General features: G+C 43.1%; 1 protein-coding gene across 2 annotated transcripts in view; it reads right to left on the bottom strand.

Annotated features, from left to right (window-relative positions):
- The window catches only part of LOC111867646 (G-protein coupled receptor moody), a 209,558-nt gene that overhangs the window by 88,456 nt on the left and 100,616 nt on the right, over positions 1-20,486 (bottom strand). For both annotated transcript variants that reach the window (XM_023857662.2, XM_023857661.2), the window contains exon 2: positions 17,572-17,718. In XM_023857662.2, coding sequence (XP_023713430.1) covers positions 17,572-17,693 — 122 coding nt within the window. In that variant the 5' untranslated portion in view covers positions 17,694-17,718. The remainder of the gene's footprint in view (positions 1-17,571; positions 17,719-20,486) is intronic.

The raw sequence follows: 20,486 nt of genomic DNA on the forward strand, positions 1-20,486 counted from the left end.
ACAGGTCTTCGTCATGTAAAGTTCGCCACACCTGCATACGTGATACGCCGATGCGAGAGGCCATTCTACGAGTGGAGAGACGCGGACTTCTATCAATCATGCGAAGAATGTTCTCTCGTGTGTTTCTCATTTGTACATCCTCCCTTTCCGACTGCACAGAAACACTCGGAAGAGAACCAGTCTCACGCAATGTCTGGTGAATTCGCGTAAATACACTTCGAGATGGAATCCTTCGATCGGGAAAACGCCTTTGGTACTCTTCAACAGCAGCACGTGCATTGCCACCGCAAAATCCATACACAAAATGCATATCACAATACTCGACGTGTGAAAACACAAAAGGCATTTCAGCAACTCATCACACAACTAATTTACCACCCATTCACGACCCCACAGCAAACTAATCTGTAGGCAGCGCATGAGCTTACGCTAGTGTGACTCGCGGCACTCAAGGACAAACAGATAAGGGTCTCAGCTGACAGGTACGTATAGTGCGTGGACCTGCAAGAAGACCACACTTTTCTCGGGCCATTATCTCCGTAACCGTTCAACTTTGGACATAGGTGTTTTGGGTTATATCGGCATACTTTAACATAAGGAACACCCTCCCGAAGTTTGGCACATTCCTCCTGGGACACCCTGTATATATATATATATTTTTTTTTCCTTGGCACTACAACCCCAGTGGACCTAGGCCTACCTCCATGAACTTCTCCGTTCATTTCGGCTTTTCTAGATCTTAGACATACGTTAGGACTCCTTGGGCGGGTGATCAGCTCGTCGCAAGGCGTCTACCTGTACACAAACACAGAAAAACGCACACACACAAACTAAACATCCATGCCCTGAGTGGGATTCGAACCCACGATCCCGGCTTCCGAGCAAGCGAAGACAGTGCACGCCTTAGACCGCTCGTCTACCGTGACCGGCCAACGAATATATTATTGTTGTTAATTTTTGTTGTTATATAACAAAATATTCTTTATAACAAAATATAACAACAAAAATTAACAACTATAATAAATTCGTTACTGTTGCCGGTGATAAGCACACAACAGAATTGGAAACTACACATACACAACGGCCATTCCGCTGCAAAACGAATCCGAACACAACGATAATTGCATAAAGAACGACAGCCCCCAAGTTGTAATTGTTTTAATGTTTTTTAATGATTTAATAGAGTACACTGATTTTAAGTGGGAGATATAACACTTACATGTGATGCGAGAAGTTGCAAATCTTACGCAGTGAAAAGGTGTTAGCAATAGTGACACCTGATGATGGCCGTATACGGCCACAGCATGTACGTGAGTACAATGAGTGCAACTGGCTTAGGATACCGTACAATAGCAGCCTTTTTCGAACACAGTAACCATCAGCACAAGTGAAAAGGTGGCATTTTTTGATCAGGTGATTAACATTTGAATTTTAAATGACGCAGGACCATGTAATTAAGTAGTTAAATGAACCATACGGAAGATATGTTCGGAAATACATCACTACTTTATACACCATTTAATTTATTATTCTGGTTGATCTGTAGGATTTGAAGATCTTATGGCTGCGAACCTTTGGATTGAGTTTTCTGGGTTGAAATGCCGTGTAGTGGTGTAGGCTGATCACTCTGTTTACCGAGTGAAGCATTTCAATTCTACTCTATAACAGACTCACTGCGTTGTTTAGTTTTAAGTAAATTCTGCATTGTGACAGCCTAGAGACATCGCTATTTATCGCTCTGTTCCTTTCCGCCGTTTCTTCTATTTTACGTGTACAGTGCCAACGGAGGAGTCCTAGAAAGTTTTTCGATGAGCTCATATTTGGAGGGTCTGAGGGGTATCGGGGCAGTCTGGGTGGTATACGAAGAGAGAGGTGGAATATACTGTTCAAAAATATACAGAAAGAAAAGGTAAGACAAAGGAAGAAAACGGAAGACAGACGGAATGGAAGGAAGACAAAATGATGCAAGAACATACGAAGAAAGAAGTAAAGAGAAGGGAAGAATCAGAGAATGCTTGACAGACTGAAAATGCGAAAAGAAGAAAGAAGAAGATAGGAAGAAGAGATATAAATATCGAACACCACAACATAAAAAAGAAAAAGAAGGGGGGCCCAAAAGTTGCAGAGGAAGAATAAACCGAATAATGAAATGCACTTCGACAAATATTATAATATGGAATACGAAGCAGTGAAGGACTGCCGACAGAGGAATGCAGATTAAGCAGTTTGCTCTGTGCCCCAGGCCCGGAGCCTCTAATGGCGCCTACTTAAGTTACGTTCTTATAATAATTGCAGCGAATTGAGAGTAAACTCTGTGTAATTTGCATGGGAAATTACGTAACCGCTCCACAATACAGCGGGCCGTTTTTATCTTTTATTTTAATGTATTTAAGAGCTGATTCATAACGCGGGAAATTGAGGTTAGCGCTCATTGTAACGGAGGACCTGGGGTGGGGGTAAAGCACACAGCTCGCTGCTGTAGCTGATACTGCTACTGTTGCCTGGTCAGGTCAATGTACGGGGAACAAAGTACTGGCGCTCCACACTTGTGTCTTCGTTTTCGGCAAAATTCAGCCGCTCATTTCCGCACAGTTACATCACAAATTTCGAAACATTCGTATTTAAAATACAGAAACAACTCAATTACAACATCGAATAGTTGTATTCTTAATTTCGGCGCAGATCTGCTGCCTAGACTAGATTAACGTTAAAAATATTATGAAATTGGGATTTGAATTGGAAGTTAGAAGAAGAAGGAGAAGAAGAAGTCAGAAGTGAAGTCTTTATTGTATGTGGTGTAGTTACAGGAACCTCTGGAGCGTTATCATGGTTCGTAGTTACGAAGTGTTATAGTTACATTAAGAATGAGAGTGTTACAAATGATTGTAGTTCCGCCCGGTGAATATGCACTAAATCGCTTAATTTAATCCGAAACCCATTAATTACACGTCCATCACCAGGATACACGCGCGCGCAGAGTATAGCCTGTATGTGCGCGGGTGTTCCTGTGTGCGTACGTGCGTGTTCTCGCGGTATTCAGGATCGACCGCGTATGACTACGAGCAGTTTGTTGTCATGCTTGCGATAGAACATTTGCTTACGTATGTATAAATTGCTGTAGCAGATCTCTCTACAGTAATTTCAACGCTGGAAATGGAAAGTCGTAGTTTTGTAAAGAAACATAAAACGCACCCGCTGTTGGTGTGGTGCAATTTAGTTTTGAAGACCCTTTTCTTAATGGCTTAAATGACAACTAGTATCGCTATTGGTGTGCTTACAATGTCCAAGCAGCAGCCGCGTTACATTGAGTCAGCAGCCACGTAATCACTTTAGTAAGCAAAACCATGTTGCTAAAATTCACTCTCACTTGTTCATAGAGCTGAACCCTTCTTGAGAAGCCCCCAGTTGTGCAGCTACTCAAGAACTTCATAACATTTTATGGAACCCGAAGGTTCATTACCGTGTTCACAAGATCCCTCCACTGGTCCCTATCCTGAGCCACATCTAACCAATCCATACCATCCCGTCCTATCTCTGTATGATCCATTTTAATATGGTCCATCAACCTACGTCTTTGTTTTCCTAGTAGTCCCTTTCCTTCTGGCTTTCCCATCAGTATCCTATATGCATTCCTCTTCTCCCCCATTAGTGCTACATGCCCTTCCCATTTCATCCTCCTTGACTTGAAGCGTAAAAGTTGTGAAGCTCCTCATTATGTAGTTTTCTCCAAACTCCAGGCACTTCATCTCTCTTCGGTTCAAATATTCTCAGCACCATATACTCAAACACCCAAAGTCTATGTTCCTTAATGTCAGAGACAAAGTTTCACTTCCATACAAAACCACAGGCAAAATTATAGTCGTTTAACCAAAGAATCCGTCCAGGTCCGGGGCTTCTTGTGATCTTTCGTAACAAGTTTATTTTTTACAGTGAGCTGTAGCTTCACGCCCAACCCCTACGCTGGAGGACCACCCCTTGTCGGCTGTCCGCTACTGCTTATTCAATATTTTCGCAGCTACCCTCCATATCTGGAGGCCGTCTCCTCCATCCGCAACCCGAGGACGCGCCATGCCGTGGTGACAGCGGACCCACCTAACATGGTCGGAGGTCGTGTACGACTGTTGACACGTTTTATCTCATAAACGTTTCAGTGACATTTGCTTTGAGGATATAAAGACTAGAAGTTGTGGGGCGGAAATAACTTTGTGCATGCTGGTACCACCTAGCGCACAAATGCAATTTTTAGTTGGCCGATAGTCGGGCACCTCGCCGAGAAACATTGCGTTTAATGGGAGTGCGCACACATAGCGATAATAGTTGTTCCAACAGTCGGCGAGCAGTTGGGCTCTACCTCAACTGCCCGCCGACCCATCTGTTGGTGATAACCCCGGTGTACATGAGCTGTTATGGGAGTGCGCACACATACAACTGGAAATCGGGCACGATTCTTCAGTCAACAAGTTGTCTTTTCCTGCCTGTTTTCGCGCAGCTCTAATTCCTCTAGTTGCAACATGTGGGATCAAAGCATCGAAAAGCTTATAGAAGTGGAGAAAAGGCCAGCTCTTTATTTAAAATCGCGTAAAGTATATTATGATATTAATTATAAGAAGTTGTGGGAAGAGGTGTGTACCGCTTTGATTGAAAACTGGAATGGTTTGGCTCCTTAAGAGAAAAAAACTGAAGGTAATTATCTATACTTTAGGTAGTTATAATCTTCATAAATTACATACAGTGCCGTATATAATACTTTAAGACAATAAATTTGTGTTAAATGTTTTACTATTTATATATAGTACAATTTTTTTTCCTAGGCACTACAGCCCCAATGGGCTTAGGCCTACCTCCATGAACTTCTCCGTTCACTTCGGTTTTTCTAGATCTTACACATTCGGTAGGACTCCTTGGGCGGGTGATCAGCTCGTCGCAAGGCCTCTACCTGTACACCTTGACAATTGTTACTGAAGTGTAATGAGTGTAATTACTTACATAAAAAGTGACCATACAGTTCCGAAAATTGTTTAACAAGTTTTGAAATGAACTTACACTTTGCTCCTTGATGGGAAGTAAAATAAGAAGCGAAATACTCCCTAATATTAATTCCCGATAAATTTCCGCGAACTCCGTAAGGAGGAATACTTTCAGTGGGCACTCATACACTGTATCCATAAGTGAATACCGTCTTTCTGCCGGACGTAATTATGCAGCACGCAACAGGCTTTTACTACAGAATCACAAAATTCTACTCCAACTCCAACTATCGGCCAACTAAAAATTGCACGTGTGCGCACGTCCCTCGACAGTCGTTGGGCCTCAACGATCGCGTACAACTATCGGCCAACTATCGGCCAAATAAAAATTGCATGTGTGCGCTAAGCCTTATACGAAGCCTAGATTTCTATCTGTCTATCTACAGCCCATTGTTGTACCTTGACCTCCTTTTTAGTTTCTTGATCTTTTTATACAGTCGGTAGGATTTCTTGGAAAGGATATCAGCCCGTCGCAAGGCCGTTACCTATGCAAAGGACAACATAGACACAGAATAAACGCACACAGACATCCAAGCCTCGAGTGGGATTCGAACCCACGATCCCAGTGTTCGAGCAGGCAAAGACATTTCATGCCTTAGACCGCGCGGCCACTGTGATCGGCACAAAGCTAGCCCCTCTAGGAAAACCCCTTGCTCAGCAGCCTGCCACATTTATTTACTGTACAGCGTCAAAACAGGAGCACTTGATATACGAGACATGTTTGTAGTCCAGTTAGGTAGTTTGCACATACCTTCATAATGAGCCAGATTACGTTTATGACGGGTTTCACATATGAAGTGAGGAATGTATTTTCAAAGTGGCAAATATAATTCCTACGTATTAATGTAGTTATCAGTCCACAGGAATCAAATTTGGGGAAATTGCGTTGGAGCTAGTCCCAAGAACCAGGAAAAAAGCAAAACTCGTACATAAGTCCTCAAAAAAATTCGAAAGTGATATTAATCCAATGAAATATAGTTCAGTTTTATCATCTTCCAAATGGTCTGCTAATTTCCGATTCAAACTCGCTTTAGGACAGCCTATACTGGTTTTCTTTTAACGTTTGTTTAAAAAAAGACTAAACCTTAGCAAATGATGCATGTGAGCGGTTACATCATTTCCGGAGATCCGTTTTGGGTTTATGCCAACCAAATGACTATAGTTCAGAAGAATTTATTGTCTGTATATTATTAATGTATGAAGGAAGTTGTATATGTTTTCCAATTTTCACACATTCAGAGAAATATGGAAAGCTACCAAGTCTAAGATTTGGTGGGCTGATTTTGAGCATGAGTGTTCTCATGTGAGGAGAATATTTGGACCGAAGAAAGATGAAGTCACAGGAGGTTGGAGAAAATTGCATAATGAGGAGCTTCATAACTTGTACTCTTCTCCAAGTATAATTAGAATGATCAAGTGAAGGAGGATGAGGTGGGCAGGTCATGTAGCACGAATGGGGGAGACGAGGAATGCGTATAGGATATTGGTGGGAAAGCCAGAAGGAAAGAGACCACAGGGAAGACCAAGGCGTAGGTGGGTGGACAATATTAGAATGGATCTTAGAGAGATAGGATGGTATGGATTGGATAGATCTGGCTCAGGATAGGGATCAGTGGAGGGCTCTTGTGAACGCGGTGATGAACCTTCGGGTTCCATAAAATGCTGGGAAATTCTTGAGTAGCTGCAGAATTGGCGGCTCCTCAAGAAGGGCTCAGCTCCATGAGTAAGTAAGTAAATAAGTAAGTAAGTGTTCTCCAGGACCTAGGCAGTGCTCAATAGCTTACATGTCTAGGGAGAGGAATGTAGTCATTGCACCTACGTGCACGAATAATGTGGAGAGTGGCAACAGTTCTGCGGCTTATGTAGGAGGGAGCAGAATTCCGATTTCTGCCTTCAGTGCTCTTAGACGTTTTCATCAGTGCACGTGTGAGGAAGCTGCCTTGATACATCGGTGGTAGGTTGGGCAAATCCCGGAGGAAGTGAGCCAGAAGGTAGATGGTTAAGGAAATGCCCACAGCCTTAACNGGGGGGGGCTGATACCGGTGTCGGTCGCCCGGAGCCTTTGCAAAATCACAGAAAATCTCAGGATGAGAATTTCATTCTAATAAAAGTGGAAGTTGTTTTGGACAGCGGTCGATACTGCAATGCAGAAGCTTCCATTGGGATCTGGGACGGACCAACAATAGCACTAAAGTTGTGGGGAACAACCTAAATAAATAAAGTTGGAATAATGTAAGAGAGATACGAAAGAGAAGAGAAGGAAGGCAGAGAGAAACTGGAAATGAACACTGATTAGAAACGCTGTTAATGTATTTTGACTTGAATAATGCAGATATACTGGGAACAAGCTTATATTGTGCATCTACTTCCCATGAAAGTTTACCTTCACTGAAAACTTGTCTGAAAGGGAGAAACAGCCAGGTCCCTTCGAATTCCACTAGAAACAGGCCTTACTGCATTTGAGTCTGGGTTTCATATGGTTTCAGCTGCATAAATTATGTAGCGACGAATGAAATGGAAAAATAACCATAAAGGCAGGTGTGGATTTGGAAGGAGGTAGTCATGTCATATTTGAATGTACTTTTCCAGCACACTCCTCGAGAGACAGGAAAATCAGGAAAGATCCCGGTCAGTATAGCCAGTAACATGTGTACAGCAATGTCGGTGTTCTGCGTGCATCTGTTAACAGCATGGAATCGGAGGGGGGGGGGGGAATAGGGCGCGGCCTGTGCCACTTGTTGGTTCTCTAGCGCACTTACTGGCATGACTGATTTCGCTATTGTGAAGACTCATATGTGACAGTGATGAATGCACACGGACAGTTGTGTTTTTGTTTCCACTTGACGTTTGGCGTTTAGTTGTATCCCTTGACAAAAGTTATCGAGTGCTCCACTATCATAGCAATGTCACGGGGTCATGGCTGCTCTCTGTGGGAAACAACACTAGGGTACAGCGAGGCCAAATCCTCGTCCTTGCTCTTTGAAGAGCAGGGTAAATCGAGATGGACTTGCATTTATGATAGAGCGAGAATATGAAAACTTTTATTGATACAAACATCAGGTTAAACTGAAATTACACCAGAAATTTTATTTATTTTAAAACTAAGATCACTTGAAGTGCACTGATATATCTTTTTATCGAAATAAGACGCTGCTATGCAGTGGTGTAGTATCTCAACTGCTATCACTTGTACGCCTTCAGAGGGCAGTGTAGATTGGGTCAATCACCCTGGAAACCTATACCCGTTTAAAGGGGCGTTGTGAACTGGGGGTCCTCCAACGAGCGGCTTAAGAGTCGTGGTCGAATCTTATCGGTTTCGATTCTGGTTCTTCGGTGGTTAGGATTCTAAGGAATAATAAACTTGTAATAGGGGGGGGGGTCCCCTATTACCAACGTTTATCTCTTTATTACAGCACAATGTACTGGGGAATGCGTAGGCCTGGTATTGGAGAACACTGAACACACTGCTCATTTCTCTTTTACAGTCTCGTATTGATTTTGCAATCCAAATTGAACAGAGAGCTGACACTTCACAATGCGCAACACTTCCATTTCATGTGTTCTAATAAACTCCGTTTTCCGTCTGAACACAACAACTATCAGAATCTCCTTCACATTTCACTGTGTGTAATGAGTTTATTAGTCTTAATAGTATGATAGTGTGCTTACATGTTTCGGCTTATAAAGGCATCCTCAGGCAGTACACATTAACTACTGAATTGCACTTTATATGATTTCATATACTACAATGTATAATAACTACTGCCGGTCACGGTAGCCGAGCGGTCTAAGGCATGCACTGTCTTCGCTCGCTCGGAAGCCGGGATCGTGGGTTCGAATCCCACTCAGGGCATGGATGTTTGTGTGCGTTTTTCTGTGTTTGTGTACAGGTAGAGGCCTTGCGACGAGCTGATCACTCGCCCAAGGAATCCTACCGTATGTGTAAGATCTAGAAAAACCGAAGTGAACGGAGAAGTTCATGGAGGTAGGCCTAGACCCACTGGGGCTCTAGTGCCGAGGAAAAAAAAATAATAACTACTATCAATATAACTGTCTTTCCACACAGTTAATACACGTTAATGTTTGTTAATACGAGTATATACTGCCTGACGATGACTTTATAAGCCGAAACACGCAGCACACGGCCATACTGTTAAGACTAAAGAAAAAAAAAGTAAAGCTATCCCTGTGACAGGCCGTAAAGGCCCATGGGGTTATCTAGACCAGGCATGTTCAACGTGTCGATCGCGGGACGATTTTTGGCCGACCTGATAGGCCTATAAGGAAATTATACGCGAAAAGCATGTAAATTCACTTGTAATATAATATGATTATATTCAGATTTTAAACGGAAGATACGCGTTAAAGTAGTCTGTACTTTCAATGAATGTTGCTTTTACAACAAACATCATGTGTCGTGTTATTTTTACCAATATTTTTGCTTAAAGCGAGGTACGACGATAGGAGAGGGTGGTAGATCACTGGCAGTTTTGACACTAAAAAGTCGATCACAACCTGTTTGAAGTCGGACATGCCTGACCTAGACAATCGGTTCAAAGATGGCGGTGAGGTTATCAGCCTTATGCGCCGGCCGCTCTTTACCCCCAGGAAAATTATTTAATTAATTTCTGGTACACATTTTTGTTAGAGGCTGAGTCGACCCCAGGGCCATAGTGCGGCTTGAAGGATTAGGTCAAATGAAAAAAATCTAACGACCTCATCGGGACTTGAATCCGCGACCTTCCGGCTTGTAGCGTAGTGCCTCAACCAACTACGGTACCGCGTAATGAACTCATTATACATAGTAAACGTGAATAAGATTTTGACAGTTGCTGTGTTGAGACGGAAAGCAATAAAACGATGTGTACGTCAATACAACAGGATGCATGGTTCTTAATGGACAACACTGACTTCCTGTTATACGAGTAGGTCACAAATGGAAATGAAACAGCTGTAATGGATGTAATGAGTTTTCTGTGTGTATCACTAGGTAGCACAACAGTCCAGCTTCATGACAGTATAGGTAGCAGACGCGCATTCGAATGTTCAGCGGCTGGTTTTAGTAGTCAAAATGGCGACCGTGCTTAAGGAGGATGCCGAACAGCAGCGTTCTTTCGTGCGTTTTTTATGTGCAAAAGGACTCACTGCAAAGGATACTTATAAATAAATATTTTATGTTTACGGCGGGACATGTTTGTCACGTAAAGCAGTTCACAGCTGGGTCGAGAAATTCTCTCAAGGACTTTCGAAAGTCGCAGATGATGCCCGATCAGGTTGCCCTGTTGAGACTGCGACAGAAGCAACTGTACAGCGGCTGGAAGAGTCGATCCGAGCTGACAGGAGGATAACGATGGGCAGTGTAGCAACTGCACCAGGGTGCCCCTTGGTTTAGCATACAGCATAATGCAAGAACAGGACGCAACTCGCAGAACACATCCAGGCCAATTGGTAAGACACAACAGCCCGAGCAACCCAGGACAGAATTCAAGAACTACACGTACAGTGGGGCCTTAGAGCCCGGACTTGGCCCCTAGTGACTTCACGCTGTCTGATCCGCTAAAAAAATTACGTTGGTGGCAAACGTTTCGCTGATGACGAAGCGGCTGAAGCGGAGCTGCGGAGACAACATTTGAAAGATTTCTATGCTGCGGGTTTCGACGCACTAGTAAAGCGAAAGGATAAGTGGTGAAGTACGTATCGAGAAATAAATGTTTTTACCAGGTTCGAATATCACGTGTTTTACGTTTTATTTCCATCTGTGACCTATTTATTGACTCTCTCTCGTATCCTGCATCAAAAAACATTTTTTTTTCCTTGACACTACAGCCCCAGTGGACCTAGGCCTACCTCCATGAACTTCTCCGTTCACTTCGGTTTTTCTCGATCTTACACATTCGGTAGGACTTCTTGGGCGGGTGATCAGCTCGTCGCAAGGCCTCTACCTGTACACAGACACAGAAAAACGCACACACACAAACTAAACATCCATGCCCTGAGTGGGATTCGAACCCACGATCCCGGTTTCCGAGCGAGCGAAGACAGTACATGCCTTAGACCGCTCGGCTACCATGACCGGCATCAAAAGACATTGCCAGTGGATATACTGGGCCAGATGAAGCCAGTTCCGTTATGACGTGATATGGTGGTAGAATCTGGAGGTTGAAGAATATTAATATAATCCACAATGGGTAATTCCTGAGCTCGTAACATCCATCTTCTTTCCTCAGTTTATTACTCCAAACGTCACTTCAGTATCATCCTGATATCTCCTCAGCCTTCCATATGACCACTTTCAGAGAACCTCCCCATCAGAATCCTGTTATCATTTCTTTTTATTATCATCAGATGTACTTATGTCATCGTAAATAACTTACATTTCCTTAACACCAGTGAGCTGCACCCAGCCTGCCATAGTTTCACAGATCTAACCGTAGCAAGAGCTGATAATCTGAATAAATGACAACGTTTCTCCTCGCGTAATGCCCCACTCTCTTGTTTTATTCGTATTTTGAGCGTTGTCTTAATTAGAGCAATTCGTGTTGTCTGGAATCCATTTAAATTCTACTACAGGTAATGAAGTAGTAAACTAGACAAAACAAATGTCAATTTGTTACAGACCTACGCTGCGCTCTTTACAAAACGTATTTAGCTCAATATTCTGGCTTATTTACTGTACTGTACTGCCAACCCGTGTCTCACGTCAACTTCACATCTAACTGCTATACTCGTAAATGCAGCACTGTCCTCTACTCGAATAATAGTCGCGCAGACTTGTGAGGGTTACTTGGACTTCATCTTGTGGCTCCAGCCCAAAGACGCAGCCCTCTAACCCTTTTGACTGAAGGACGACAAAAAAATACGAAAATAGTTTTTTTTTCTTTTGCCTTTCCAATCGAGGACTCAACTGACAGAAGGGGGATGTTTCTGGAAGCCTTGCCGTCTGTCCTCGCTTGCCTTTTTTGGCAACTGCTCAGGGCTAGAGGCATTTGTTTGAAAGCTGTTACTGCTTCCTATACACTATTCGTAAACAAGCAGTTCTGGAAAGAACTTTAACACTGTTTTCCTTCAGTGGTTATATCTATATGGTTATTGGCAGTTCCTGTGAACAGATTCAGACTAGAATAAAAGTGCCCAATTGAAATAAACTCAAGTCTCATTTTTTTGTCGTGTTTATAACTGATAACATTCTAAAGAGTGTTACATCCAGAATTTGTGTGTACGTTTATGACATGTCTGCACACCAAATTACAAAATTTGTAATTTTTATTCACACTGCGATTTTTGCATTTAAATGTCTATTTAGAACCCCCTGTCATAATAAATTGAAATTATACATAGCAAATTAGTATTCTTATAAGAATTATGTGTGGCAGATAAAAGACTACATAACTCTGTCTTGTTTCTGCAAATTCTATAGGCCTAAGGAATTTGCAGAGTAGAAACAGGAATGTACCGGGTTCGATTCCCAATGAGGTCATTAGATTTTTAAATTAACCTAATTCTTCCAGCCGCACTATGGCCCTGGGGTCGACTCAGCCTCTAACAGAAATGAGTATCAGGAATCTTCCTGGAGGTAAAATGCGGCCGGTGCGTAAGGCTGACAACCTCACCGCCATCTGTGAGCCGACTGTGTAGAAAATGTGAAAAATATTTTAAATGTTTGCCCTAAAAAGCCGTGTCTAAAGAATGAATCCAGGGAAGCGGAAACAGCATGCATGAACATTGTTTGAGTTTTCTCGCTCTGTCTTCGTTATTCTCGCTTCCTGCTTGTCTTCTTGTTTATTTTTGTCGTTTTCCCAACATAGCCTGCTGTGTTCTATATTTTCGTAATAAAATATGTTCTCATATTTCAAACGCAGAACATCTGTCATGGGTGAAGAAAAAGGGGATGAAAATTTGACAAACGAAATGGTAGAATAATGTCGGAGAGACGGGGGTGAGTCTAGACGGTGTTAAGATTCCGAAGGTAGTACGCAATAAACTCGAATGGCGGACTCACTTTGAAGTAGGCGTATGCATAATTTTGTGATCCAGCAACCTAAATTACGTAACTACGCGGCTTCGATTCTCGGCGGGTACATCACGTTCAAACCGGCTGTGGGGGCCATTGTATGATGGGGGAGTAGGATCTTTCTTCTGGGATACAACGACGGGACTGCGAAGTTTACAGCTACTGTAGTAAAACGTCTGTCTGTAACACTCAATAGTTGCATTATTGACGGACTGTGTTATACATATACATTTTAATATGGCTTGCAACAGGATGCTTAAATAGAGAACTGCTGTAGCTATCGATTAGTGCTGAATTTAAGCATATACTGAATTGTACCCCCGCACCCCTAGCTGTCCTGCCGGTAGCACATAGCCCGTCACTGTACCAAATGAGCCATCCCCGCCGTTTTATGTAGGGTCAGTGAAAAATAAGCAAATATTTGTCTCGTCTCCACAGTCTCTTCTAAAACAGTTCCTCCACTTGATGTGATCTAGAGCTTTCTCCTTCAAATGAAAATATCCTCTTCTGTCCCCAAGGTCATCCAGCATCTTCTTACGTCTTCTTCCTCGTCTTCTGGTCACTTCTATCCGCCCCTCTATCTTTCCTTCAATAACTTCTTTTAGAAGGCAGTTACTGCGTAAAACATGACCAGTCCAATTAGTCTTCCGTTTTCTTATTTCGTGTAGGATATTCCTCTGCTCACTGACTCTAAATAACACTTCTTCATTTCTCACATAATCCGTCCAACTGATCTTCTTCATCCTTCTCCAACACCACATTTCGAAGCTTTCCATGTGTTTCTGATCTACTGCCATAAGTGTCCAAGTTTCAGCCCCATACAAAGCGATGCTCCAAACGTAGCCAAACGTAGAACGCCAAACAGCAGCACGGCGGGCACTGTACAGTTCATTTAGGTTTCTGTTCCATAGCGTAACATCTGCCGCGGGGTGTCGCCCGCTGGAACACTGCAATCGTGGGTTGTGTGTGTAGGTAGCGATCTTGCGTCGGGCTGGTCCCCCATCCAGGGAGTCGAAAGGGTTGTAGAGCCATAGAGACAGAGTGCAAAAGCTTGTGTGAAGATAAACCAAACTACCTTCATGTTACACAGACAGAACGTTTGTCAGTAAGCAGTCACAAACATGGTATAATGGTGAGCTTCTGTAAATATGTGGGCGATGTGCCGCCAGCATTTATGGGGCATGTTGTGTACGAACATCGTCCACGGCACACTTATCCTCTGATGGTCTGTTGCGGGCACACAGTAGGCTGGGTATCCAACTTCATGGAGCTCAGCCCTTCTTGAGAAACCGCCAGATGTGTAGCTCCTCAGGAACTTCCCAGCATTTTATGGAACCCGAAGGTCCCTTACCGTGTTCACAAGAGCCCGCCACTGGTCCCTATCCTGAGGCAGATCAGTGCAGTCCATAACATCCTATCCTATTTCTCTAAGATACATTTTAATATTATCCACGCACTTACGTTTTTATCTTCCTAGTGATATCGTCCCTTCTGGCTTTCTCAACAATATTCTATATTCATTGCGCTTCTCATCCATTCGTGCTACATAACCTTCCCATCTGCCCAACATTCTAATTATACTTGGCGAAGAGTACAAGTTATGAAGCTCCTCATTATGCAGTTTCCGCCAACCTCCTGTCACTTCATTCCTCTTCGATCCAAATATTCTCTTCAGCACCCTGCTCTCAAACACCCTCAGTCTATGTTCCGCCCTTAATGTAAGAGACCATGGTTCACACCCATACAGAACACAGACAAAATTAGTTTTGTGCATTGTAATTTTTAAGTTTTTAGATCTGTCTGACTTGTCGTAACAAGCTTTTTTTCAGGGCGAGGAGTTGTTTGCCCCACGCCCAACTCCCCAAACCGGAGGACCACCCATTGTTTGTTGTCTGCCATTGCTTATTCTAAATATTCGCAGCTATCTCCCATACTTTGAGGCTGTCTCCTCCAGTAGCGCAGTTGGTTGAGGCACTACTCGTACGCTACAAGCTGGGAGGTCGCGGGTTCAAGTCCCGATGAGTTCATTGGATTTTTTTTTTCAGTTGCTCTAACCCTTCCAGGCGCACTATGGCCCTGGGGTCGACACAGCCTCTAACAGGACTTAATTAAATAATTTTACTGGGGAGTAAAGGGCGGCCGGTGCGTAAGGCTGACAACTTTACCGCCATCTTTGACCCTCAGCGTCTCACAAACTTATGGGCCTTCACGGCTTGTTCAGTTATAGCTTTACTTTTTTACCCATGACTGGAAATTCAGCAAATGAAAAAAGAAATATAATTATGCATATTTACAATTTACATTAGTGAAGTTCGTCATGTAAACTTCTTGTAATTCGGCAGACTTCAAAACGAAATTCTGTCTCAGCTCAAACACATTTCTGTCTTTCTGAGATTACCACAAAGAAGACAAGTTATCTCGGTATGCTAGAGGACTTCATTCTTCCACAACTGGAAGGAGATGGTGCATCACCACCTTTAAGCAATTTCGTTATTTGCGTGAGAGAGATAGTCGTCTCTATTTAATACGGCCTACTTTCCTTTGATACAACACGGACAGCAAAGTCGTAGAAAGCGAAAAAATTAAAGCGGATAAGCAGACAGCAAAGTAATCTCATAAACCTCTTAACAATAAAATTAGGGTGGGAGGGGGGGGGTACAGACAGACACCAATGTGATCTCTTAAGCCTCAGAAATTAAGTGGGATACACAACAGATGGACGGTCGCAGACGACACACAGACAGCGAGGTGATATCATAAGCCTGCTTTTATTTCTGAAAATAAGGAAAGTAGGCTAATAATATAGCAGTGATGATGGCTACAATGTTCTCTCCGGCCCTTCCTCATTACAGCCCTATTCAAACACATCGGCCTCGGCAGACGGTAGTTTGTGCAAGCGTGGCACCATCTCTCACAATTACGGTGGCAATATGGCGTCATCCGTCATAGCTGTTACATCGTTACAAGGGTGGCATGCAGCAGTACAACAGTATTGGAAAGTTAAAAATTGCGGTAGCTATAGAAACCGTAACACCAGAAATGCTCGAATGTGTTTGTCATCCTGATGTGTCGAATTATATGGGCTGCACGCCTGAAACGCCATTCGTCTAAATTTTAAATGTCCACATTTTCGCGTTTGTTTCATTCAATTACATATAGGATGTCCGTAAATGATTGAAACACTACAAACTACAAAGCATAAGGTATATAAATGTATGTAATGTATGCAATCTGCACAACAATATTCTGTATTTAAAAAACAAGAAGATACTACTCTATCAACATTTGTTTATATTTGTTTTTACAAACAGTAGTGTCTTCTTTGTTTTTTAAATGCAGAATATTGTTGTGCAGACTGCATACATTTATATACCTTGTTCATAACGCACAACAGGATACACAGTAGTAAGATTACAAAGCACACCCACATATAACTGGTATCAGCGCAAAATGAAATTCTCAGAGATTTAAAAATTGGCGGTATACCTCCACATTTTTTTTTTCATTGGCACTACAGCCCCAGTGGGCCTAGGCCTACCTCCATGAACTTCTCCGTTCACTTCGGTTTACTAGATCTTAGACATACGGTAGGACTCCTTGGACGGGTGATCAGCTCGTCGCAAGGCCTCTACCTGTACACAAACACAGAAAAACGCACACAAACATCCATGCCCTGAGTGGGATTCGAACCCACGATCCCGGCTTCCGAGCGAGAGAAGACAATGCACGCCTTAGACCGCTCAGCTACCGTGACCGGCTTACCTTCACATTACCTTATCGTTATTATCAAAGTACACGTCAATAATGCATCAATATGCGAGTAACAGATATCAAGAATATGTCACTCACTAAAAATGTATTTTAATACTTTATGATGGTAAAATCATTAAAATGTCAGTAGGACACTAAAAGTATATTTTATACATTAAAAGTGATTATCAAAATTTCTAAAATGTCTCTAGTTTTGTAAGTTAACAAAAAATGTTAATCAAAAGATTATACACACGCGCGCGCGCGCGCGCGCGTTCGCAACTTTACAAAGTACGGAATTTGTGTCGTGAAATAAACGTCGGCGCGCAGTCATGTAGAAAGGCTTGGGAATACCGTTTTGGGTTAACACATTTAATCTTTCTTACTGGACATTCCTTCCGAACACAGTGGCCTCCCGATCTGAGTCATGAACTGTCTTCGCTTGGCCGAACGCTGGGATGGTGGGTTCGAATCTCACTCAAGGCATGCATGTGTGTATTGTAAACGTTTATTCTGTATTTGTGTTGCTCTGTGTGTATGTTGAGGACTTGCGACGGGCTGATCCTCCGTCCAAGGAGTCCTACCGACCGTGTATAAGACTGAGAAACTGAAAAACGGCAAAGGCCCAACAAAGGGCTGTAGAGCCATAATAACAACAATAATAATAATAATTGGACATTCCAAATTACATGAGACGCTTTATAGTTACCAACGTTTCTTCTGATGAAGGAAAGAATCAAACCACAGTTAAAATGGTGTGTGTTCAGACTTACAGAAACTCACCTCGAGAGCTCGTTGCCGTATTCAGTTTGCAGCTCCAAATTCTGCGCCAAGGATGGGCTGTAGTCGTGTGCTACGGGTGTCGCAATAACTGCGGAGTTGCCCACTTTTCCGTCAATCGACATTGCCAACGCCTTCTTGTCGGCTCACCTGTAAATAATGAGCAGAAGACATTAAGGTGTGAGCTTCTCATGCCTATAAATATGAAGATCGCAATTCCCCGGGATTTTACGCCATGTAACCTGACACGCGCCGGTGACGATAGCTGAGCTGTCTAAGGCATGCACTGTCTTCGCTCGCTCGTAAGCCGGGATCATGGGTTCGAATCCCTCTCAGGGAATGAATGTTTAGTGCTTGTGTGTGCGCGCGTGTTTTCCTGTGTTTGTGTACAGGTAGAGGCCTTGCGACGAGCTGATCAATTGCGTAAGGAGTCCTACCTAATATGTAAGATCTAGTAGACAGAACTGAAACGGAGAGTTTCATGGAGGTAGGCCAAGGCCCAAATTGCGGTTATAGTGCCAAAGAAAAGAAAACTTGACACATATATTTCAGAGGACATAAGCCTCCATCTTTAAGGTAGAAGGCTGACTACCCTGACGACGAATTCGACAGGTTCCTTCGAAACGCTGGTATCTATGTACCAAGCTACACGGCGTGGTATTTTCAGATTATTGTGATGTAAAAACAAAAAAAAACTATCCCAATCAAATTGCATAAGTCCACTGCTATTACGAGGGTTGGAACTTTAATAGTCGCAACTATTTATTTACAGCTGATACGAAATAGATGCATATTTCGAAGTTTTACTGTCCTTCAGTGTAGTCACCAGCATTGTGTGCAACCTGTTGCCAGCGATGTGGAAGTCGTAGGATACCTTCAGCAGCGCCTGTTGTGTTGATAGTTCGAATGGAGCGGTCTACTGCCTGAAGAATCTCTGGGACAGTTCTGAAGCGAATGCCACAAAGTGGTTCCTTCATCTTATGAATCAAATTGAAATCACAAGGGTTTAAGTCCGGGGAGTGTGGTGGATGGTACAGCACTTCCCAGCCCATCGATCGAACAAATCAGCCACAGCTTGCCATTTCCGCATTTCGATCAATTCATGCGGAACCCATCGTGATGGAATTTTTCTCATGCCCAGGCGTTCCTTCAGAATGTGAACCACAGTCGTATGCGCTAATCCTGTCCCTCGGGCCAGCTCACGAATCGTATGACGTCGATCACTCTCCAGTAACGCGGAAAGAGCATACACTTCTTCTTCACTGACACTAGGACGACCTGGCCGACGCATGTCTGCCACATTTTGGCGTCCCTCACTGAAGGCTTCTACCCACCTTGCCACTGTTCTGTAAGGCAATGCAGATTCCGAGCAAGCCTCATGAAGATCTTGATGACACTGTCGTGCTGTACGGCCTCTGGCACATTCAATCTTTATCCAACTCCTTTGTTCCTGTTTCGAAAACATCGTGACAACACTACATTAGACCGCCGGCTAACACGAGGCTCTGTTCTTCTCGTCTGCGCATGCGCGTGATGCGGGAAGGGAGAGTCCATTTGCTGTGAGGTAAGATTAGGTATGTAATTAACGTGTGGTATAAGCGTCATTATTTGGTTCCGTTGCATGGCGTCTCTACAGCAGTGTTGCCACTATTAAAGTTCACAACCCTCGTACATCATCAGCTGGTGAAGATTAAGCTATTTAGCGAAGCTCTTTAACTGAAGACGTTATACAGCGTCGACTGAGATGTGAGGATGATCATGAATTGTGAGTAGGTAGAGATCTGAAAGACGGCTTTCGTGGCCTACTCCGTGGTACTATCCCAGCATTCACATGTAAAGACTTGGGAAAAGCAAGGAAAACCTCAGCCAATGAACCATATGTGTACAGAGCGTTGCCTGCACACCAGCCACCTCGATATCATCGGGCTGTAGAGCAGGTAACGCATTATTAGCTGTACGGACTGCTGCTACTGGACATACTGTCCTGCGTGCATTTCTCGTGTTTACTTGCACACACAGAGGGAACGAGAAGAGAAAGAGAGAAACATGGTAGAACAGGGCAAAGGCTCGGCCGTCGACACAACATTTAATTAAATAAACCAAGGTAACTCTTTAACAATTGGTTGGCCGCGACATAGCTCAAGCGGTTAGTCGCTGGCTTCCCACCGCGGCGGCCCGGGTTCGATCCCGGGGTCTGGTGAAGTGGGATTTGTGGTGGAGAAAGTGGTGTTGGGGCAGGTTTTCTCCGAGTATTTCGGTTTCCCCTGCCAATCTTCATTCCACCAACTGCTCCACAATCACCCTCACCTATCATCTGGGGCTGGTACAATAGGCCAGAAGTGGCCGCAGTACAAGGAACTTAGTCTCACCCCACTAGCAATAATAAAAGAAAAATAACAATTGGTTTATTTCAGTGGCCACTACATGTTTCGGTCCTCACCGGACCATCATCAGGTGGTTCTACAAATATGTCTATAGTCTAATAGGGATCCATATTTGTGCAATGCAAAACAGTCATACAGTACACTCGTGTATATGTCATAAAGTTAAAATTTATATACATTAAAATAATGTTGCATGTTAAAATTTTAGTATTAAAAAAGTTGTATCCCTATAATGCTACGAAACATGTTGTTACTTAAAATACAATTTTTTTAATGCTCAAATTTTAACGTGCAACATTATTTTAATGTATATTAATTTTAACTTTATGACATATACACGAGTGTACTGTATGACTGTTATGCATTGCACGAATATGGATCCATATTACGCATTGAGTTAACAGACATATTTGTAGAACCACCTGATGATGGTCCCGTGAAGACCGAAACATCTAGTGGCCACTGAAATAAACCAAGTGTTAAGAGTTGCCTTGGTTTATTTAATTAAATATTGTGTCGGCGACCAAACCTTTT

The sequence above is a fragment of the Cryptotermes secundus genome, unplaced genomic scaffold (assembly GCF_002891405.2).
Source record: "Cryptotermes secundus unplaced genomic scaffold, Csec_1.0 scaffold844, whole genome shotgun sequence".
Taxonomy (NCBI): Eukaryota; Metazoa; Arthropoda; class Insecta; order Blattodea; family Kalotermitidae; genus Cryptotermes; species Cryptotermes secundus.